The sequence below is a fragment of the Camelina sativa genome, chromosome 1 (genome assembly GCF_000633955.1).
Source record: "Camelina sativa cultivar DH55 chromosome 1, Cs, whole genome shotgun sequence".
NCBI classification, from domain to species: domain Eukaryota; kingdom Viridiplantae; phylum Streptophyta; class Magnoliopsida; order Brassicales; family Brassicaceae; genus Camelina; species Camelina sativa.
In genome coordinates this window covers 12,472,974-12,496,076 of record NC_025685.1, presented here as the reverse complement: position 1 = coordinate 12,496,076, position 23,103 = coordinate 12,472,974, and the positions used below count along the sequence as shown (strand labels likewise).

The 23,103-nt window shown below is 36.3% G+C and overlaps 4 protein-coding genes and 1 pseudogene across 5 annotated transcripts; 4 read left to right on the top strand and 1 right to left on the bottom strand.

Annotated features, from left to right (window-relative positions):
* Positions 127-5,838, bottom strand: LOC104788960 (annotated as a pseudogene).
* Positions 2,916-5,177, top strand: LOC104788969. The gene has a single exon (XM_010514729.2). The coding sequence runs from the start codon at positions 3,607-3,609 to the stop codon at positions 4,375-4,377; it is 771 nt and encodes a 256-aa protein (XP_010513031.1). The 5' UTR covers positions 2,916-3,606; the 3' UTR covers positions 4,378-5,177.
* On the top strand, positions 13,479-16,475 carry LOC104788945. Of its 2 annotated transcripts, none has more exons than XM_010514712.2 (12): positions 13,479-13,634; positions 13,717-13,816; positions 13,908-13,968; positions 14,082-14,183; positions 14,293-14,357; positions 14,448-14,528; positions 14,768-14,847; positions 14,922-15,138; positions 15,269-15,324; positions 15,453-15,581; positions 15,695-15,878; positions 16,163-16,475. In XM_010514712.2, the coding sequence occupies exons 1-12, from the start codon at positions 13,585-13,587 to the stop codon at positions 16,286-16,288; spliced, it is 1,251 nt and encodes a 416-aa protein (XP_010513014.1). In that variant the 5' UTR covers positions 13,479-13,584; the 3' UTR covers positions 16,289-16,475. The 2 variants fall into 2 exon arrangements, with proteins under 2 accessions (XP_010513014.1, XP_010513009.1); XM_010514707.2 differs by having other exon boundaries at positions 13,480-13,634; positions 13,905-13,968.
* Positions 16,600-18,740, top strand: LOC104788936 (the record flags this gene model as incomplete). The annotated part of the gene is made up of 4 exons (XM_019227767.1): positions 16,600-17,400; positions 17,489-17,929; positions 18,056-18,566; positions 18,689-18,740. Coding segments are annotated over exons 1-4 (1,575 nt in total), but the record flags the coding sequence as incomplete, so codon positions are not given.
* On the top strand, positions 18,748-22,991 carry LOC104707255 (serine/arginine repetitive matrix protein 2-like; the record flags this gene model as incomplete). The annotated part of the gene is made up of 8 exons (XM_010423571.2): positions 18,748-19,213; positions 19,302-19,742; positions 19,869-20,379; positions 20,502-21,748; positions 21,845-21,909; positions 22,019-22,099; positions 22,502-22,552; positions 22,629-22,991. Coding segments are annotated over 7 exons (2,844 nt in total), but the record flags the coding sequence as incomplete, so codon positions are not given.

Genomic DNA, 23,103 nt, shown 5'->3' with positions numbered 1-23,103 from the left:
TTATGTGGATCCATGCAAAACTAAAACATAACAGTCAGCAGTGAAAGAACGGAGAGTGTTGTTACCTCCAATTTTGTTATCTCTGTAGTTTTATCCTTCAGGTATATTAGCAATTCATGGATCAATTCAGATAGCACAGTAGTGTGTTCAAATTTGTGCTGTCCAGGCAAGCCGTCTAGTTCTGGAATATATGTTCGGAGTTGGAGCCTAATAAAGTTTCCATCAAACTCGAGCACCTTCAAGCCTGTCAATGCAAGTGAAGCACTCTAATGAAGACAGGGAAAAGATGAAAATCTGAAAGCACATTTAAATTACCTAATACGTAAAGAATCCAGATCTTCCAGTGACTTAAGAATCATCCTTTTCTCCTCCATCTGATTTTCGAGTTCAAACATCTGAAAAAAACATGTGAAAAAGGGGAAACTAAAATTGAAAGTACAGTATATGATATTTATTTGATATTTTTTGCTCGGAAAAAGTAGTTTAATACACTCTGCCACATAAGCTCTAATCGATCAGGCAAATCAAGAGTTAAAATAACTGAAAGATAATGAAAGATGAAATTTTGTTGAGATATATATACATGTTTCACACACATTTGGAATCTTGAAACTAAGGCTACATTTGGAGATCTAATAACACTGCCTATAATAATTGACCACAACACTATCTAATACTCATAATCCGTGCCTCGTTGTTTGATGTCAAGTGTCAAAAAGAGTCTTTCACAGTTTCAACGAAGATGATTCCAATTAGAGAATGGCTCGGGAGCTACCTTTGGAACAACTTTCTTGACGGTCCCTGGTACTCCAAAAACATTCCAAAACTTGAGAGTCTCGTCTGGTGCTGGTGCTGCAGAAGCCACGGTACACCCATCCGGACTCTGTGCCATATAAAGAACTCTTGATGTATGACCAGTGAGTTGAGCCATTTTCACCATGGATGGGTACTTCCAAAGTGTAAGCTGATTCTGTGTATACCCATGTGAGCTAAGCAATTCTCTTTCGTTTTTGCTCCATAACAGTGAACAAACTTGAGAGCCGGTGTCAACTGAATTCAAGCAAGCCCCAGTGAGTGTATTCCAGAACTTAATCGTCTGATCTCTGCCACCACCACCAGTTGCAAGCAAACTCGATTGGAAAGGGCACCACGCAAGAGCTTTCACAGCAGCTCTATGTTGCCCAAACCTATGCAGCCATTGCCTAGATGAGTTGGAGCAGCGATCCCATACGTGTACCACACTGTCGTTACCACCACTTGCTAGTTGCCGTCCGGATCCCGACCACTTGAGACCACAAACCTCTTCAGTGTGACCCACGTAAGTAGCCACAATGGGTGATCTCATCCGCACATCATTGTTGATGACCCGTCCGTCCATTCCTCCAGTTGTTAGAATGTGATTGTTCCATGCCAATGATCCTACTCTTGACTGGTGACCACCTTTCAATGTTCTTATCAGTCTACGATCAGAAGAATCCCACAGCTGGACTTGAGAGTTGTGAAGACCAACTGCAAGAGATTTTACCATCTTGCGTCCAGTTAACGCTTGTGACAGGTCCCTCCTCTTCATCAACGGTCACAAGCTGAGATGTAAGATCAGTGGATGCATTCCGCAAGTAAACAGTGTCTCCCAAAGCCATGGCTAGAACATTAGCACTGCTCCAGTCCAACAAGTTAAGGTAGAAGTCATTGGCTATGTCAGGTAGGTCCAAGGTTTTCTCACAAGTCTGAGGAATGTATCTACGAGGCTTTACGGGTTGGTGAGGATCAGAAGAAGCAGAGTGAATACTAGTAGAAAGCAGAGCTTGAGGAGGTTTGTTTCGGAAAGCGAGGATCCGGGTTCGGTTCTTCTTCATGGTCACAGCTAATCCTTCTATGTAGGCTTTTCTGGATGGTGAAGTTACCTCATCCTTAACTTTTCTTCTTCCTTCGGTTAGAGCGTAATGAGCGTAGTCAAAGTCCATCGCAGCCCTATTTGGTATAAATCTATCGAAATTCTCCTTGGATCGCTTCCTGGGGAGAAAGTGCTCTAGAGTTGTACACGACCCTTTCATCATCATTACCAAACACACTCAAAAAGAAACGAAATCAAAATAAAGACAGAAGCGAGAGAAGAGTTTCGTGATGGAGAGCGCAATTTGTTGACGATCGAGAGAGAGAGAGAGAGAGAGCTAATGATGGAGAGCGCAATTTTAGGGNTTTTTTTTTTTTTTTTTTTTTTTTTTTTGTTAACTGTGTGATTCATTACATAGATTAGTTAGATACACTGATATATATACTACACGGAAAAAAGGAAAACGTAGAAAAAATCCCAACGGTTAGATTAATAAACTAAAATCCACCAAATCTTTTAAAATCCTTGTCAAATACTACTCCAATTAAGCAAGCATCTCTGTGAGATTCATATAAATTTTCATCTAACTAAATCATCACTCAAGTCTTAAAACAACAACAGTTACCAAATTACTTGAAAATAAAGCTGTAAAAAGGGGTTCAAAGCAAATAGCAAACCTGAATCTTCAACATGGCTGTAATCTTTTAACAATCTCATTCAACTTCGTCTACAAAAAAAAGATGTGAAATTTTTAGCCATCTATCGAGATACCTTAATTAGACCATAAAAAAATCCCAAATTTATCGCAATTACTTGAAACTGAAGAACAAAAATCTTGGACCAGAGTCTCGGAATCGGATTCTCCAGGTTCGTCTCTGCAGTTCCGGTGAACGAACTCGAGCTCTTTCACGCGCCTGAGAGAAAACAAAACACAAAATAGATGAACAAGCAAGCACAAGGACTGAGAGAGACGAGAGAGTAAAACAAATAAATAAACCTGCGAATCGCTTGCGGATCGAGAGATCCTTCGTGGGTATCTTCTCCCATTGAAGAAAGCTTCAGCCTTGGGATGAAATTTTCGTGCTACTGTTCCAAGAGAGAGAGACAGAGGGAAGAAGAAAGAGAAACATATAACCTTGTAAAACCACCCCTAGATTTATACTTTTGCTCACATTAAACCCCCCCAAATTTTATTTGGAGTCAATTAGACCCTAAGCATAGGAGTTAACTGCAGTTCTGGTTCAAGTATTAGACCGGACTCTATACAATTTTCACTTTGTAATAAGGTTGGTTTGTTCTGTTCTGTTTAAAGATGCTCACTAGAATATAGAAGTTTTTTTGGCTTTTGAAGTAGTACTTGAATTTGATTTATTTTATATATGGATGGTCAGATTAATTTTTGGTTATAAACAATTCATCAGCTTCCTAACCTAATATTTCTATATAATTTTTAAGTCTTGATGTCTACGCAACAAAGAAACAAAAAAGGAAAAATTATAGATAAGAGAGGAAGTTAGAAGGCGAATTACTTTTATTTTTGTACGTCTTTTAGGTTTTGTTTAAGTTTCCTTTTTTAAAAAGAAAATCCAATTTGTTTAGTACTCCTATTAATTCTCTCTGAGACTATATATATATATATATATATATACATACTAGGTCATGTGTTATATTTTCTCAGCTTTTGCTTTCAAACCCAAACCTCTCTATAGTTTCTCTCGTTTGTGAAAGCTTTTTTGTTAATCAGGAGGAGAGTCTTCAGAATTCAAGAAGATATGGCAGATTTTAGAACCATGACTCAAAACTATACTCACGGTATAATCGGAAAGACCGAATTCAATAGTCTTCTTTTGCGTGGGCTAAAAGAAAAATATCTTCGTGATCGGATGATTGATGAGAAGAAGACGAAAGAAGAAAACCCTAATCATAATGATCCAAAGGTTAGTACTGCTGCCGGTCCACGGATTAGGGTTAAACTATATAGTACCAACCCTGAAGAGAAGATGGAAGTCCAATCAGAAGTGAAAGAGAAGTTGAGTGACTTATTGAAGGCCATCGAGGAGAGACTAAGTTCGTCGGAGATGAGACTCTACACTTCCTTGTGTAAAGGCTTCCATTCCCATAGATTCGGCTATGACAAATTCGTTACGTATCTTCTACAGTTGATAGAGCAACACAAGACTCTTTACCAACGCTTCATGCGACTTGCCTACTGTGATAAAGGAAAACAAAAAGTTGGAGTTGGAGAGACCCGACACGATCAAGACTGTCTTGGTGGTGATCCAAAGATTGGCCCCCAAGAACGAGGGGTGGATGAGACCAACTTGGAGAGAAAGAATAAGAAAAGAATCTTGTCTCCAAAGGATTCGAACCTCCCTCTGAAGAAAAGGAAAAGGTCTAAGCCTCAACGACGAGTGACACCTAACTATAGGCTTATCCCCGAGGGGCTACGGTCACCGGTCTCAGACCCGGTTCTGAACAACACGTATGTTGTGAAGAGATATGATTTCGAGGGAGGTAACCGGAGTCGAAGAAGAGATGATTAAATGCGAAGATGAGATGTACGAGGCGGATATGTTGATGAGTGCTTTGAGAAGTGCAGTGGACAGTGTGGAGAGAGTTATGAGGGGAGAGATGAGAGTGGAAGATCTTGGAGTGAAGTTTTACAGATGCCTTGAAGTATTATATGATGGAGACATGTTTGAGATAGTGAGAGAAGATCACCAAGGAGCTTTACCTGTGATCTTGATACGGTTGAATCAGAAACTGCGTGAGCTCACGGTTGCTCGAGAAAGCTGGAAACGTGGCTGGAAGAAAACTTTTAAAAGACTTTCTCCAACGCAAAAAGATTCTGATGCACACAAATCTCAAGTGAAGTGAAGGAAACAACAATCTGATTCAGGGTTCTTTAATGTAATTTTGGTTTAATACTTGTATGGAAACTATCTATATAGATCCCAAAAGGTTTTGTAAGTCCAGCAAAAGGCAGATCTTGATACAAGCATGTCAAAGTTTTTAATCAAAATCTCTATTTGGCTGATCCTCGTTCATGTACTGAAGTTAAGGAGTTTTTGTGACTTTAACCATAGAAGACATGCATGAAGTATGATTTAGTGCATTGTGTGTAACATATGTTAGTTCTAAAGTAGTTGTGAGGTTTTTTTGATGTGAAATCACTTTAACAAGCCTGTGGACTAGAATCAGCATTGCACAAAAGTATAAAAGATATATAGTAGGACATAGGTACCATGCTTTCTTCAACATGAAATAAGCAGAAGAAAACTAAAAATAATACCTTAAGCATGAGACCTTTGGCACTTTCAGAAGCTCCTTTCTCAAGTACTCCAAGTAAGCATCTGTGAGATTCATACTAATTAAAATCTTCACTCAAATCTTAATTCCCAAGGAAACAACAGTTACCAAATTACTCAAAAAGAAGGATGTAAAAAGGGCTTCAAAGCAACGAATAGCAAACCTGAATCTTCAACATCCAATAAATCAACATCGCTGTAATCTTCAACAATCTCATTCACGTTCTTCTACACAAATCCCATAAAAAAAAATGTTAAAATATTTAGCCATATATCGAGATAATTAGAGTCTTTAGACCATAAAAATCCCAAATTTATCAAATCTCTCGCAATTACTTCAACCTGTTGAACAAAATCTTGGATCAGAGTCTCGGAATCGGAAGTACACGATTGTTCAGGTTCGTCTCTGTAGTTCCGGTGGACGAAATCGAGCTCATTCACGTGGCTGAGAGAAACAAAACAAAATAGATGAACAAGCAAACACAAAAACCAAGGACCCGAGAGAGAGAGACTAGAAAGAAAAAAAGACCTGCGAATCGCTTGGAGATCGAGAGATCCTTCGTGGGTAACTTCTTCCATTGAAGAAAGCTTAAGCCTTGATGATGAATTTTTGTGCTACTGTTAGTGTTAGTAAAGAGAGTGTGTGTACAGTAGCGGTGAAGTTGAAAGGGCAGAGAAGACGATTTCAGTTTTCAAAATGGGAATGGACTGAAAGAGAAACATTACCTTCTCAAATCACTCCTAGGTTTATACTTTTATTAGACATTATACCCCCAAATTATATTTTGAGTCTATTAGACCCTAAAAAGTTGGAGTTAATTGCAATTCCGGTTGATGGTCAAGTGTTAGACCGGTTGGTAACAAATTATTTTGTTTTATTTGACTATTTGAGTCTTTCCATATGAACTGTTTAGCTTAACCGTATGTATATATAGTAAATTTTAAACTTTTAAGAAATTTAAAATATTATATTTGATATATCGAAATTTAATAAAAAGTTGAAAATTATAACTATTTAAACATATTAAAAAAATTATAAAAAGGAAAAATTATAAAAAAAAATAGAGAAGAAGGTAGAAGGCTATTTACTTTTATTTTTGTATAATTCATCTTTTAGGTTTTGTTTAAGTGTCCATAAGTTTTGATAGTGTTACAAGTTTTTTTCATCGGAAAACCCTTTTCTCTCTCAGATACAGAAATCGAAGCACCTCCTTCCGACATCATTTCCAACGCCGGTGTAGTCTCGGCTCGCCGACGTCGAGATTCTCTCTTTTTTTTTCCCGTCGTAACCCTACCCTCTCCTCCTTTAGTTTTTTGTTTTTTATGCTTTTGTTCCTCTCTCCTCCCCAATTTTTTAAGCTTTTGTTCCCCCTTTCAAACCAATTTCATCCCAAATCTGGGTTGCTTCTCACTCAAAGATAGGAAGTGGATCCCGACGAACTCCACCATCCTCCATTTTTGCCCAGTCTCTGCAACGACAAATCGACAGGGCACAGATCTATTAAAAGCCAAACCTAATCTTGGATTCCTGTTCTCTCTTGAAGATTTTTTCACCCCGGCTTTGTTGATGGTAGGAGATCTTATCCTTGGACCATCAGATGCGTCTTTCCGGAGGAAGACGTCGACGGGGCACGACGAGTTTTTCTTCAAAGTCACGGACCTCCTTCTTACTTGGACCTCCGCCGATGTCATTCACCACCAACAAAGCTTGGCAAGGCAGAACTTGTCGTCAATGGAGATGTTGTGCTCTCATCCATATCTGATCAGCCGCCGCACTCCCAACTTCTCTCGGTCAACCAAAGGAAACCTAGTTTTCTCCTTGGTAGGCTTGGACCCAATTGGCGGCCCGTTAACAACTTCTAAGCCTCAGCCCAAATTGTCACAATCCAGGTCCATCTCATTTCCTTTTTTGCTAAGCCCTAGCCTAGATATAACTTGTTTCTACAATCCTAGAGGCCGAAGACTACTCTGTGGAACAGGATCGATTATATTGCTAGGTTTGTGCAAAATCTCGTTAAGATCCCTGGTACTTGCTTTGTCCGTGGCAAACAATTATTTTTTGATACTATTGGAGTCTCTAGGCATTTTAGTTCTGAACTCAAATTGTCAAAAGGTTGATTATGGTTTTGCCATTAGTCACTCTGCCTCAATTCTAGCTAGAGGCTTCAGTCATCACCCTATTGTCAAAACCTCTACGGGTAGTGTGTCATCCCCGTCACCCTCTTGTACCAATCCTCAGCAACCGACCTCATGTATGAAGCTTAGGTATGAATCTATCATTGTCGGTGTTTTGCTTGCTACAACCTTTGTGTGGACTTCTTAATCTCCATGGCCAAGGCCTTATTGCAAGAGAGAACCCATCCGGCTTGTTACGGCATCACATTGTATCCATTCAAACCTTGTTACTAGCTTATACGTCGGCTCCTATTGCTTCCAAGTGCTTGAAGCTCCATGGCTTCTTAGACCGGAACTTATCTTGTCGTATGTTTGAGTATGGTTCTAGAGTTCTCTCGGCCAACAACCAACATCTGACATGTTTCAAAAATGTCCTTACTTTTAATCTATACTTGTATTTTTGAAATGGGGAAAATGTTAAAAAAATTATCAACTTACCGAAACCGTTGAAAAAAAGCATAAACTTTACATATGATAAAATAAATATTTAATTTTTATTGATTTTTTGGATAAATCGTAAACTTTTGTTGATTCTGCCAAATAAGACATGTTGACAAGTCAACTAACGGACTAATTTAAAGGGTGAAGTTAATGTTAACTGATTACGTCGTTTTGCTTAAAAAAAAACAGAGACATATATGAGATTTGAACCTGATACCTTTTGAAGAAAAAACATGGGTTACTTAACCAAGTGAGCTATAACAATTAACAATTAATTGGGCACAAAAGTTAAATATAAATGATTTGGGAAATAGCTGATCAAAACGAATCGGCTCATAAAAGAGTTGCTGATCTAAACGAGTTGATTAAGAGAGGTGGTGACGGTTTGAGAAGAGAGAGTTGAGTCGAGGTTGTCGATGTGGTTAATTGAATATGAATCTTGTTTTTTTGGCCCAAGTTTTAGTCGGAAACATCTAGTTTTGTTTAATCTCACATCTAATTTTGTCGGAGATGCGAGATCGAATCTAGGGTTTCGAAAAAGGAAAAAGCTTCGACATCAACCACTGTCGGAGAAGAGTCGGTGGTGGCCTGGTGGGGAGAAGAGTGTTGCCGTATTGGATGGATCTGTCGTACAAACAGGTAATAAAGAAAAAGAAGAAAGAGAAAGAGAAAGTGAAACAACTTTAATTATATTTGTTTGTGTAATAATAACAATAAAGTATTCTAGTCCAGTGGTAAGCAACTCGTTGATTACTCTCATAGGTGATGAGTTTGAGCGGGATCAAATCTTATATATGTCCTTTATTTTTAAGCAAAACGACGTCATTTTGAAAATTTAACTGATTCTGTTAACATTGATTTAATCCGTTAAATGAGTCTATTAGTTGACTTGTCAACATGACTTATTTGGCAGAGTCAACCAAAATTTGCGATTTATCCAAAAAATCAATAAAAGTTAAGTATTTATTTCACCATATGTAAAGTTTATGTTTTTTGACAACGATTTTGGTAAGTTGAGGATTTTTTTGACATTTTTCCTTTTTTGAAATATATTTATGAAATAAATTTTCGTTCTCAAAAAAATGTCATTACTTTGAAATACATCTATGAAATAAATCCTCATTTTGAAATAAATCTATAATAGTATTTTTGAAATACATCTATGAAATATAATAGAAATATATAACTCTCAGCAAGTCATAGAGTTAATAGAAGAACTAAACAAATTAGATTGTTTTTTTTAAAGGAAACTTAAACAAAACCTTTTTTTTTTGTCAAAATACTTGGTTCTCATATATTCATGGAAACAAAGTACAAAGAGGTGGATTCCAAGATCCAAAGTTTGCACACAATACGTAAAGATATTCCCCAATGTCATACAAAGAAATTTAAAAGAGATCGACAAAATATCCAAGAGAGCTTTCAGGCAAGAGCTAGAAAGCAATTTACCACATGTGAGGTCAAGATTTGTCGACAATTCATCCACGAGAAGCTCAATTGAGAACATGATGGTCACTATCAAACATTGACTAGATGACGTTGATAAGGTGGTAAAGACCTTCTTTTGAAAATGAGTATTTATTTCATATATTTCAAAAATACTAGTAAAGATTAAGTAACAACATTCTTTGTAAAAATGAAGATTTAATTAATAAATGACCTTAAAAAATACTAGTATAGATTAAAAGTAATGAAATTATTTTTCATAAATGTACTTCAAAGATACTAGTACATATTAAAAGTAATGACTTTCTTTTGAAAATAAGGATTTATTTCATAAATCTATACTATGAAAGTTGCTCAACTCTCTCCATATGAGTGATACATCAACAGTGGAGAGAGTGACACCTGTCAACCCAATTTAAAAGGACCTAAATTAAAAACAAATATATTTAAAATTAAAGAGGAATTTGAAACATCTTCTATGTTTTTTTCTTATTTTTCATATCACAAACAATTTCAATATTTATATAAAAAATCTAGAGAGGCTTAGAATATGTTGATGTATTTTTTAGTAAGTAGATGCATCACCAAAAGATAAAAATGTATTAAAAGTAAAATCAAAGATAAGCTTCGTTCTCTTAGGGTAAACCATGAAGATATGAACATATGGTTTAGGCGTTAAAATTTTGTCAACAATTTGAAGGGTTGCAACAATGACTGAGAATTTGGTTAATATTGTAGAAAATTTTATGAAAGTTTTTCCTTAGAAAATTTTATGAAAATTTTATGATAGTTAAATCAATGATATAATGTTGGTTGAGGAAATACAAAGAGAAAACAAGAATGAAATTAAATTAAATCCTAGAGTTATATTCAAGAAATCAAATAGCTAGCAGGAAAAAAGTTGTTTATCTTAATTATAACCATTAAAGAATTAACCAACCTGCATGAAAATCTTTTTGAGAAAAGAGAATTTGAGAGTCCAATGGTATTAAATACAAATATATCTAAATACCTAAGTTTTAAACAAGAATTGTGGGATGTTTAAATGTTTTTATCTACCAATCATATGTGCAAATGGTATGATTATTTTACTTCCAAAAAAAATATGCTAATAGTTTTCGTCTACAAAAATAACTTTAGAATAAGATGATTTAGTATTCTTTGGCTCCTCACAAAAATATTAATTTTGTTTGTTAATATATAATTTTTAATCTTTCAAATGTGAAAATATAAAGAAGCAAAGAAGGTATTGCAATAAATGTATATATATATATATATATATATATATATAAACCCGCACTAGTGTATTTTAAAAATATTAATAAAGATTAAGTAATGACATTCTTTGTAATTCCTTTGAAACTAAAGATTTGTTTAATAAATATCCTTAAAAAAACTAGTAAAATACTAATAGAGATTGAAAGTAATGAAATTCTTTTGAAAATGATTAATTATTTCATAAATGTATTTCAAAAATACTAGTATAGATTAAAATTAATGACATTCTTTTGAAAATGAGGATTTATTTCATAAATGTACTTCACAAATACTAGTATAGATTAACAATAATGACATTCTTTTGAAAATGAGAATTTATTTCATAAATGTGATTCAAAATACTAGTACAAATTAAAAGTAATGACATTCTTTTGAAAATGAGGATTTATTTCATAAATGTACTTCAAAAATACTAGTATATTAAAAATAATGACATTCTTTTGGAAATGAGGATTTATTTTATAAATGTACTTCAAAAATACTAGTATAGATTAAAATTAATGACTTTCTTTTTAAAATGAGGATTTATTTCATAAATGTGATTCAAAATACTAGTATATATTAAAAACAATGACATTCTTTTGAAAATGAGGATTTTTTACATAAATGTACTTCAAAAATACTAGTATAGATTAGAAGTAATGACTTTCTTTTGAAAATGAGAATTTATTTCATAAATGTACTTCAAAAACACTATTATATATTAAAACTTTAAAAGTAATGACATCTTTTGAAAATGAGGATTTATTTCATAAATATACTTCAAAAATACTAGTACGGATCAAAATTAATGACATTCTTTTGAAATTGAGAATTTATTTCATAAATGTACTTCAAAAATACTAGGATAGATTAAAATTAATGACGTAGTTTTGAAAATGAGGATTTATTTTATAAATGTGATTCAAAATGCTAGTATAGATTAAAAGTAATGATATTCTTTTGAAAATAAGAATTTATTACATAAATGTACTTCAAAAATACTAGTATAGATTAAAAGTAATAATTTGTTTTTAAAATGAGGATTTATTTCATAAATATATTATCTTAGAGCACCTCAGCAGCGTTAGGTATCACTAGCTTGAGAGGGTAAGGAACATTGAATTAAGAATCAGTGAAATTATAGAGTTTTGGGTTATAATTATAAAAGCAAAAGCCGAGAGAAATAAGTATATATATATATATATATATATATATATATAGTGTAAGCAAGACTTAACAGGACTACTAATTAGCAAATTGGATTAGAAAAAGGAAACTATAAAACAAAACCTAAAAGGCGTAACGAAAGTATACAAATAAAAGTAAATTATCGTCTTCTACCTTTCTCCCTTTCTTTATATATAAACAAGTAAACCCCCACAGCCGAGAATCTAAAATCCATTGATTTCAATTAGTTTTTTTTTCTTTCTAAAACACAAACTCTGCATCCCATTACACAAACTCTGCGACGCAGGAAAAAAATGGCCAAATTCTAAAAGTCTTTCATCGACTTAATTAAACGGTATGGGGGGTAAGACTTTAATTTTTACATTTTTGAATGCCCCAACTACATTCTTGTTCTCAAAGTTTTTATTCAATGAAATTATTTAAAACCGAGCATTTTTATTTCCAATCTATCTATCTATGTTTGGTGTAAGCTTGTGTTTGATTAGCCAATTTTATCCAACATTAGATTCATAAGGTTCTAATCTTTATCTCCCTTTGGGATTGAATGAATGGTAACATTTATGTTTGCATAAAAAAAGTTCTATGACCAACCAATCAAAGTTGATTAGAAAAAATTAATTTGACTTAATTAAAGAAATAATAGAAAATTATAAGCACGGTAATATATGAAAATATAACTTAAATAAAACAATCTAAAAATACTACAATAAAATTTCAAATATAGTATTAGAAAAAGAAGATGCATATATTAATCTTACATTTTTTGGGTCAACATACACCTATTCCAAACTGAAAAAAGGAGAAAGTAGGAGAAAGTTTTGGTTTAAAAAAATAAGAAAAATTTACCTTCGCATTAAAGCTTCTTTACCAATATAACAAAGTTTAAAGTAGTATTTTTGAATAAATTATTTTGTTAGATGAAAAATGTGAGACGATCTATGTTTATATAGAAGTGAGTATTTACATTTTTAGAATTTAAGAATTAATTGTACATTTTCCTTAATCTTTTTTCTATTTTTTTGTTGAATTAATAACTTAAAATTAAAAATTAAAAATCAATAATGTTACAATTGAATTTTACGAAATATATAATCTCTTTATAATTATTTTTTAGAAGACTGTTCAATTTTTGTAATTTTTATAATCATCTTTTTATAGTATTAATATTGTTTCAAACAATTTTATGTTTTTTATCATCATCTCAAATCTTTCCTGTCAAAATCTCAGATTAATAACTTGGCACGTGTGAAGATTCTGATAATGACTAACTTTCAAAACCTAACTTTATATAATAAAATATGTTAATTAGCTAAGTATAAGTCGATTGCTTGTTTTCAAAAAGTATATATATATAATGTGTAATAATTCAATTGGTTATAAGTAAAAATCAACTATTTAAACTGGAAAAAGAAATTATATTAAACGCAAACTGAATTTTGGGCACTAGTTGATCTAAGACACTTTATTATAAAAATTCGTAAGTAAGTCCAACCATATAAGAAAAATTTGGTTATAACAAAAAATAATTTGTTCTGGAGTATTGAAATCTGTCTGATTCATATACACTATGTACATAATAATATAAATCAAAAGTAGTACTGTACTTCAAAAGCTAAATCTCTAAACAGAACATCTCTAAAGACTTAAAACGAACAAACCAACCGGTCCAATACTTGACCATCATAAATTAAACCGGAATTGTAGTTAGCTCCAATTCTGAGGGTCTAATTTTACTTAAAATATAATTTAGGGGTTGAATGTCGAATAAAAGTATAAATCTAGAGGTGATTTTACAAGGTTATGTTTTCTCTTTAACCTTTCCCATTTGAAAATTGAAATCGTCTTCTCTGCTTTCAACTTCACCGCTACACAGACACACTCTTCAGGAACAGTAAGCGCCAAAATTCATCATCAAGGCTGAAGCTTTCTTCAATGGAAGAAGATACCCACGACGGATCTCTCGATCTCCAAGCGATTCGCAGGTTTTTTTTTTCTTTCTCGTCTCTCTCGAGTCCTTGGTTTTTGTGTTTGCTTGTTCATCTATTTTGTTTCGTTTTCTCTCAGCCGCGTGAATGAGCTCGAGTTCATTCACCGTAACTGCAGAGACGAACCTGGAGAATCCGATTCCGAGACTCTGGTCCAAGATTTTGTTCTTCAGTTTCAAGTAATTGCGAGAAACTTGGATTTTTGTGGTCTAATTAAGTATCTCAATAGATGGCTAAATTTTTCACATGTTTATGGGATTTGTGTAGAAGAACGTGAATGAGATTTTTGAAGATTACGGCCATGTTGATTTATTGGATGTTGAAGATTCAGGTTTGCTATTTGCTTTGAACCCTTTCTACAGCTTTCTTAGTGAGAATTTAGTAACTGGTGGTTTAAGACTTGAGTGGAGGTTTAATTTAGTAAATGTTATATGAATCTCACAGATGCTTACTTGGAGTATTTGAGAAAGGAGCTTCATTCTGTGGAGGCTGAAAGTGCCAAAGTTTCTGAAGAGATTGAACGTCTTTCTAGGTCTCATGCTGAAGGTATTATTTTTAGTTTTCTTCTGCTTATTTCATGTTTAAGAAAGCATATTGGTATCTATGTCCTACGTTTTTTTTTACAATATTGAGTTTTCTTTTATGGATTTGTTAGATTCTAGTAGGCTGGAAAGGGATCTTGAAGGTCTTTTATTGTCTCTGGATTCTATGTCATCACAGGTTACTGGATTGAATACATAGTTTCATTGTAATTCCTCAGTAAGAGTTATGTGATTCTTATTTTTGAGGGTTATGTGATTCTCATTTTAGGATGTGGACAAGTCAAAAGAGAATCCACCATCTAGCAGCTCAATGGAAGTATGTGAAGTGAATGATGATGACAAGTTTAAGGTGTGGTATTTTATTGGTTTTTTTAGGAGAAGAAGCTTGTGTGTGTGTGAAACATTTATATATCTCAACAAAATTTCATCTATTCACAATTATATCTTTCAGTTATTCCAACTCTTGATTTGCCTGATCGATTAGAGCTAATGTGGTAGAGTGTACTAAACTAATTTTCCCGAGCACGCTGAGGCAAAAAGATCCTATCTTCTTAGTTTATATACACCCTTTTCCACATGTTTTTTCAGATCTTTGAACTCGAAAATCAGATGGAGGAGAAAAAGATGATTCTTAAGTCATTGGAAGATCTGGATTCTATACGTAAAAGGTAATTTAAATGTGCTTTCAGATTTACATCCTTACCCTGTCTTCATTAGAGTTCTTCACTTCTTCTACCTTCAGGTTTGATGCTGCAGAACAAGTTGAGGACGCATTGACAGGCTTGAAGGTGCTCGAGTTTGATGGAAACTTTATTAGGCTCCAACTGCGAACATATATTCCAGAACTAGACGGCTTGCCTGGACAGCACAAATTTGAACACACTACTGAGCCATCTGAATTGATACATGAATTGCTAATATACCTGAAGGATAAAACTACAGAGATAACAAAATTGGAGGTAACAACACTCTCCGTTCTTTCACTGCTGACTGTTATGTTTTAGTTTTGCATGGATCTACATAAATGTATCTGTTTGTTGATTCCTGTTCCTTTTTGTGAATAAAATTGAAATCTACTTTCTCTCTCAGATGATTCCAAATGATATATACATAGGAGACATCATCAAGGCTGCTGATTCTTTCAGGTCTGTGCTCTAGCTTCTTTATGTCCTGAAATTTGTATTACTTATCAATCTGAAACTGTATCTCAATTACCAAAGTTACATTTTGTTTAATCTTACGGAGTGTGTCATAACATACCTTAAAACTGCAGGCAGGTAAGGTTACACTCTGCAGTGCTAGACACAAGATCTTCAGTCCAGTGGGTTGTCGCCAAAGTGCAAGATAGAATTATTTCAACCACTTTGAGAAAATATATTGTGACGAGTTCGAAAACAATCAGGTGAGCCTTCCCTTTCAGTAACTTAAGAGCTGAATTTAGCTTTCGTAGCAAACTCATGTCATTGAGTTGTCTGAGCAAGCCAATTGACTGCATGTTCTATGATCCTATGACAGGCGCACCTTCGAATACTACGACAAAGATGAAACAATAGTGGCTTATATAGCTGGAGGTATTGATGCATTTTTAAAGGTCTCTGATGGTTGGCCAATGCTGAATACCCCATTGAAGCTTGCTTCTCTCAAGAGCTCGGACAATCAGTCAAAGGGAATTTCTCTGAGCCTCATCTGCAAAGTTGAGGTAAGACATTGTTTCTCCAAACTCAAACACTTTCTTCTCGATTTTACAGTTCCATTATAAGCAAAGGTCTTCTCTGTTGGTAAAAATAATGATGGGGTGTTATTAGTTCCTTCCCCTGGTCATTGTTGTCAGTCTTATTTAATCTCTTCAAAATCGAACATTTAAGATAGTAATAACATGATGAAGCCACTGGCCTAAGACCAAATACAGTTTGCAACATTGTAGGTGTAAGTGCTTTTGGTTTTGCTAAGGTTTAACACTTTGTCTGTTGTTATACTCGTCAGGAACTAGCGAATTCGTTGGATTTACAGACCCGGCAAAACTTATCAGGCTTCATGGATGCTATTGAGAAAATACTTGTGCAACAAACCCGTGAAGAACTCCAGTCCAATGAATCCTCCCAAAAGTGAAAGTACCAAGAAGAACCACCTAGCTTATTGTTGTTGTCTTGGTTTGTGTAATCTGCAACTTTTGGAATTATAAAAAATCTTATCTGTTAGTTACATGCAAACAATTCTTATCTGTTAGATACATGCAAACAATTCTTATCTGTTAGTTACATGCAAACCTCCCATCTATCATAAACTTCCTCAGCATATTCTGAACTTTTACGTATTAAATTCACGTGTAATTTTGAAAGTATGCGATCAAATATGTAAGTTTGACATATATGAGGACCAAAGTTGCAAATATAGCGAAGTAAGTTAATGTTAGTTTAGATAAAAAAAAGATTCGACCTTTCTCTTCTTCTTCTTCCTTCGTCTTCTTAGATTTCTCAGAAACCCTAAAACTGCAAATTCAACCTTCGATTTCACCGTTCTGCTGCTATTTTTAGTTGTTCGGTGATGGAATCTTAGGCTCTGCTTCTTGTCGATTGTAATTCCCGAATTGGGGATTTAGCTCTCATCTGAGATTGAAGAACAAAAAAAAAATTGGTACTTTTTGGTTTTGATGGCTTCAGATCGTGGTTCAGCCGCTGCTGCTGGTAAGCCCTATTGGATGAAACATGCGGAAGATGCGAAAATCAAAGACGAAGGTGAGAAAGACGCTGCGGCGAAAGCAGCCTTTGAAGCTACATTCAGAGGTGTAGACCAAACCACACATTTGATTGAAGCTGTTGCACCGTCTTCCGTGGTACATCAGGAATCTGATAGTGATTCGGATGATGATGATGAATCTGATTACTTGTCGAGGAAACCAATTGGTCCTGTGGATCCTAGCAAGTCCACAGCTTCTGGTGCTGGGGTTGGTGGTGGAACGGCTTGTGTGCCTTGTACATTTGTTGTTGTCACAAAGGATTCAGATGGAAGGAAGGTTCCTAATGGTGGAGCTTTGATTAGAGTTAAAGTGTCTCCTGGTGTTGGTGTTGGTGGTACTGATCAACAAGGAGTGGTTAAAGATGTTGGAGATGGGAGTTATGCTGTTACTTATGTTGTGCCTAAGAGAGGAAACTATATGGTTAATATTGAATGCAATGGGAGTGCCATCATGGGAAGTCCCTTTCCTGTCTTCTTTAGCCAAGGTAAATCAATACGATCAAGACTCTCTTTATGTATATAGAAACTTTGTTTGATTGGTAAAGGTCTTGACTTTGTGAAATTCTGAAACAGGGTCTTCTTCCACTGGACTGATGGGTTCTGCTCCAGCTTCATACTCGAATCTTATAAATCAAACCATGCCAAACATGCCAAATTACACAGGTTCTGTTTCGGGTGCTTTCCCGGGGTTGTTGGGAATGGTTCCAGGCATTTCCTCTGGTCCTTCAGGTGGTGCTATTTTGCCTGGAGTTGGAGCTTCCCTTGGGGAAGTCTGTCGGGAATATCTTAATGGTAGATGTGTGAACACTACTATGTGCAAGTTAAACCACCCTCCTCAGAATTTGCTGATGACTGCTATAGCTGCAACGACAAGTATGGGTAACCTAAGTCAGGTGCCTATGGCTCCTTCTGCTGCAGCAATGGCTGCTGCGCAGGCCATTGTTGCCGCACAAGCCCTTCAAGCTCATGCTTCTCAGATGCAAGCACAGGCTCAATCAAACAAGGGATCTTTAGGTATTGTGCCTTTCGTTGCTAGTCTCTCCATATTTATCTATGGGTCTCAAGTTGAATTTCCCATTAGATTTATCTAGCTTTCTTTTATTTTGTGATACTCATGAGTTAAAGTAGCTTCTGATTTAGGTTCTCCAGAAAAAGGAGAGAAGGGGGATTCATTGAAGAAATTTCTCCAAGTTAGCAACCTAAGTCCATCGCTTACAACTGAACAACTTAGGCAGCTATTTAGCTTCTGTGGCACAGTAGTTGACTGTAGTATAACTGATTCAAAGAACCTTGCCTACATAGAATACTCAAATTCGGAAGAAGCAACAGCTGCTTTGGCATTAAACAATACGGAAGTCTTTGGTAGACCATTGAATGTTGAGATTGCAAAATCACTTCCTCAGAAACCATCTTCAAATAATTCTTCGTCCTCACTACCAATGATGATGCAACAGGCCGTCGCGATGCAGCAGATGCAATTCCAACAGGCTATACTAATGCAACAAGCCGTGGCCACTCAGCAGGCAGCAAATAGAGCTGCCACCATGAAGTCTGCCACCGAGCTTGCAGCAGCTAGAGCTGCAGAGATAAGTAGGAAACTGAGACCTGATGGAGTTGGAAATGATGAAAAAGAAGCTCATCGTAAGTCTAGGTGGGCTTCCAATACAAATTTATAGATGTTTCTCTCCATTACCTATGGCCTGCTCCTTCCTCTTTTTTGATAACGTTGTCATTTTTTGAAAGCTTGAACTGATAGTCACCTCTCTTGTGCAGGTCACCATCTAACTCTCCTGTGAGGTCGAGATCGAAGTCAAAGTCACCAATTAGTTACNAAAGCAGCCTTTGAAGCTACATTCAGAGGTGTAGACCAAACCACACATTTGATTGAAGCTGTTGCACCGTCTTCCGTGGTACATCAGGAATCTGATAGTGATTCGGATGATGATGATGAATCTGATTACTTGTCGAGGAAACCAATTGGTCCTGTGGATCCTAGCAAGTCCACAGCTTCTGGTGCTGGGGTTGGTGGTGGAACGGCTTGTGTGCCTTGTACATTTGTTGTTGTCACAAAGGATTCAGATGGAAGGAAGGTTCCTAATGGTGGAGCTTTGATTAGAGTTAAAGTGTCTCCTGGTGTTGGTGTTGGTGGTACTGATCAACAAGGAGTGGTTAAAGATGTTGGAGATGGGAGTTATGCTGTTACTTATGTTGTGCCTAAGAGAGGAAACTATATGGTTAATATTGAATGCAATGGGAGTGCCATCATGGGAAGTCCCTTTCCTGTCTTCTTTAGCCAAGGTAAATCAATACGATCAAGACTCTCTTTATGTATATAGAAACTTTGTTTGATTGGTAAAGTTCTTGACTTTGTGAAATTCTGAAACAGGGTCTTCTTCCACTGGACTGATGGGTTCTGCTCCAGCTTCATACTCGAATCTTATAAATCAAACCATGCCAAACATGCCAAATTACACAGGTTCTGTTTCGGGTGCTTTCCCGGGGTTGTTGGGAATGGTTCCAGGCATTTCCTCTGGTCCTTCAGGTGGTGCTATTTTGCCTGGAGTTGGAGCTTCCCTTGGGGAAGTCTGTCGGGAGTATCTTAATGGTAGATGTGTGAACGCTACTATGTGCAAGTTAAACCACCCTCCTCAGAATTTGCTGATGACTGCTATAGCTGCAACGACAAGTATGGGTAACCTAAGTCAGGTGCCTATGGCTCCTTCTGCTGCAGCAATGGCTGCTGCGCAGGCCATTGTTGCCGCACAAGCCCTTCAAGCTCATGCTTCTCAGATGCAAGCACAGGCTCAATCAAACAAGGGATCTTTAGGTATTGTGCCTTTCGTTGCTAGTCTCTCCATATTTATCTATGGGTCTCAAGTTGAATTTCCCATTAGATTTATCTAGCTTTCTTTTATTTTGTGATACTCATGAGTTAAAGTAGCTTCTGATTTAGGTTCTCCAGAAAAAGGAGAGAAGGGGGATTCATTGAAGAAATTTCTCCAAGTTAGCAACCTAAGTCCATCGCTTACAACTGAACAACTTAGGCAGCTATTTAGCTTCTGTGGCACAGTAGTTGACTGTAGTATAACTGATTCAAAGAACCTTGCCTACATAGAATACTCAAATTCGGAAGAAGCAACAGCTGCTTTGGCATTAAACAATACGGAAGTCTTTGGTAGACCATTGAATGTTGAGATTGCAAAATCACTTCCTCAGAAACCATCTTCAAATAATTCTTCGTCCTCACTACCAATGATGATGCAACAGGCCGTCGCGATGCAGCAGATGCAATTCCAACAGGCTATACTAATGCAACAAGCCGTGGCCACTCAGCAGGCAGCAAATAGAGCTGCCACCATGAAGTCTGCCACCGAGCTTGCAGCAGCTAGAGCTGCAGAGATAAGTAGGAAACTGAGACCTGATGGAGTTGGAAATGATGAAAAAGAAGCTCATCGTAAGTCTAGGTGGGCTTCCAATACAAATTTATAGATGTTTCTCTCCATTACCTATGGCCTGCTCCTTCCTCTTTTTTGATAACGTTGTCATTTTTTGAAAGCTTGAACTGATAGTCACCTCTCTTGTGCAGGTCACCATCTAACTCTCCTGTGAGGTCGAGATCGAAGTCAAAGTCACCAATTAGTTACAGGCGAAGGCGGAGATCTCCGTCCTATTCACCACCTTTTCGTCGCCCAAGAAGCCATAGATCGAGATCACCATTAAGATATCACCGGCGATCAACTTATGAGGGGAGAAGGCGGTCATATAGAGATTCTAGGGAAATTTCTGAAAGTAGGAGATACGGTAGATCAGATGAACACCATTCTTCCAGTATAAGGAGAAGTAGGAGTGTAAGTCCCAAAAAGAGAAAATCTGGAAAAGAAGATTCAGAGCTGTCAAGACATGGACGCGATAGCTCATCACGTAGAGATAAGAAATCATCTCGTGCTGGTTCACGATCACCGAGGCGACGTAAGGAAGAAAACAAACTAAAACGTAGAACACGTTCAAGATCTAGATCAGCGGAAGATACTGCAGATATGAAGGATGGGGCTAGAGATGAAGAATTGAAACATCACAAAAAGCGGTCGAGGTCAAGATCTCGTGAAGGTAGGAGTAAAACCAGAGACGCATCTCGAAATTCTGATGAAACTAAACAGAAACACAGAGGGAGGACTAGGTCCAGATCATTGGAAAACGACAATGGTTCTCATGAGAATGTTGATGTTGCTCAAAACGAGGATGATCTGAATCTCCGTCCCAGTAGGCGCAGGTCAAAATCTTTAGATGAGAACTATGATATGAAAGAGAGGAGGGGAAGGTCCAGGTCCAGGTCTAGATCATCGGAAACGAAAAACAGGTCTGTTGGGAAAAGTAAGCTGGATGAAGACAGAAACACAGGATCACGTCGAAGGAGGTCCAGGTCGAAATCAGTCGAAGATAAGCGAAGTTATAACAAGGAGACTCGGAGCAGGGACAAAAAGTCCAAGCGTCGGAGTGGAAGACGGTCGAGGTCACCATCAACTGAGGGTAAGAAAGGGAGAGATATTAGGTCATCCCCGGGATATTCTGATGAAAAAAGATCAAGACATAAGCGGCACTCCAGGTCAAGATCAATAGAGAAGAAGAAGAGTTCAAGAGAAAGAAGGTCAAAACGTCATGAAAGATTGCGGTCATCATCTCCTGGAGGTGAAAAAAGACGGGGCGATAGATCATTATCTCCTGTTAGTTCAGAAAAAGATCATAAGATCAAGAAAAGGCACTCAGGATCAAAATCTGTGAAAGAGAAACCCCACTCAGATGATGAGAAAGTTGACGATGGAGATGCAAATTCAGGTATGTTTATCATAAAATGAAATAGTTGTATTTTTTTTAATGGAGAAGCATTGTATCCATATTCTCGTCATGCGTGTTCTTTAACGAACTCGACAGATTCTAGTCCGCTGGAAAGGAACAGTGAAGTTCTTTTATCGACACTGGATTCGATGTCATCTCAGGTTAATGGATTGAATAGATTATTATTATTGCCTTGTAATTCCTGGTAAATGTCTTTTTGCTGGAATAGAAAAAGCTTTGTTTTGAGAGTTGTGTGATTCTTATTTATAGGATGTGGAGAAGTCAAAAGAGAATCAACCATCTAGCAGCTCAGTGGAAATATGGAATGCGAATGATGACGAGAAGATTAAGGTTTGCGATTTTATTTTCTAGGAGAAGAAGTTTGTGTGAATGAACATATAAATATATCTCAACAAAAATTTCATCTTGCTTGGCCTGATAAATTAGACCTAATGTGGTAGAAAGCACTAAACTACTTCTCCGAGGCATGCTAATTGCTAAGGCAAAACATGAGTAATTTCGTAGTGGTTAAGACTTAACATGAAAAATACATATACTGCACTCTGATACTTTCTTTGCATGCCACTGCTTGTCTTCTTGTTGCTTTATATTGTGCAGAGATTTGTTCTTTTTTTTGTGCAAAGCAGAGATTTGTTCATTTCCGGTTTTAATAGAAAAAGATTAGAGCTCTACCATATATCTGCTTAGTTTCTTCTATACACCCTTTTTCACACGTTTAAACTTTAAAATCAGATGGAGGAGAAAAGGATGATTCTGGAGTCATAGGAAGATTTTACGTAAAAGGTAATTTCAACGTGCTTGCCGATTTTACATCCTTAACCTGTCTCCATTTGAGTTTTTTCACTTCGACTACCTTCAGGTTCAAAATGCTGCAGGGCTGCAGCGAACCCGTGAACTCCATTCCAATGAATCCTCCCAGAAGTATACCAAGAACCATCCACAACTTAACGTATCCGGGAGAGTTTCTGCGGTTTTTTCGTTTAGATCTCCTTAATGTTGTTCTTGGTTTTGTCGTCAGCAACTCTTTGTTGTATTACTTTGGCATTTTCTGCCACAGTCCGACGATGGAGCTTGCTGCTGCTTATGGAAGAATAAAAAATTTTAATACTCGACATAGAGATGCCAAACTTGTTTTTGTCCTATAACTAACTTCTGCTGGTCCAATTTACCTTCTAATGTATGTCAACATGTTTATCCGCATTGTGTAACTTTTTTGCCTCTACACCCCTTTTGTAAGTTGTATGTAACTAAAATTATCCAAATTCTGCTATGGCTCCTAAAGAATGACCAAAATTGGATATATGTACAAACCTGCTTATATATGCTAAAACAAA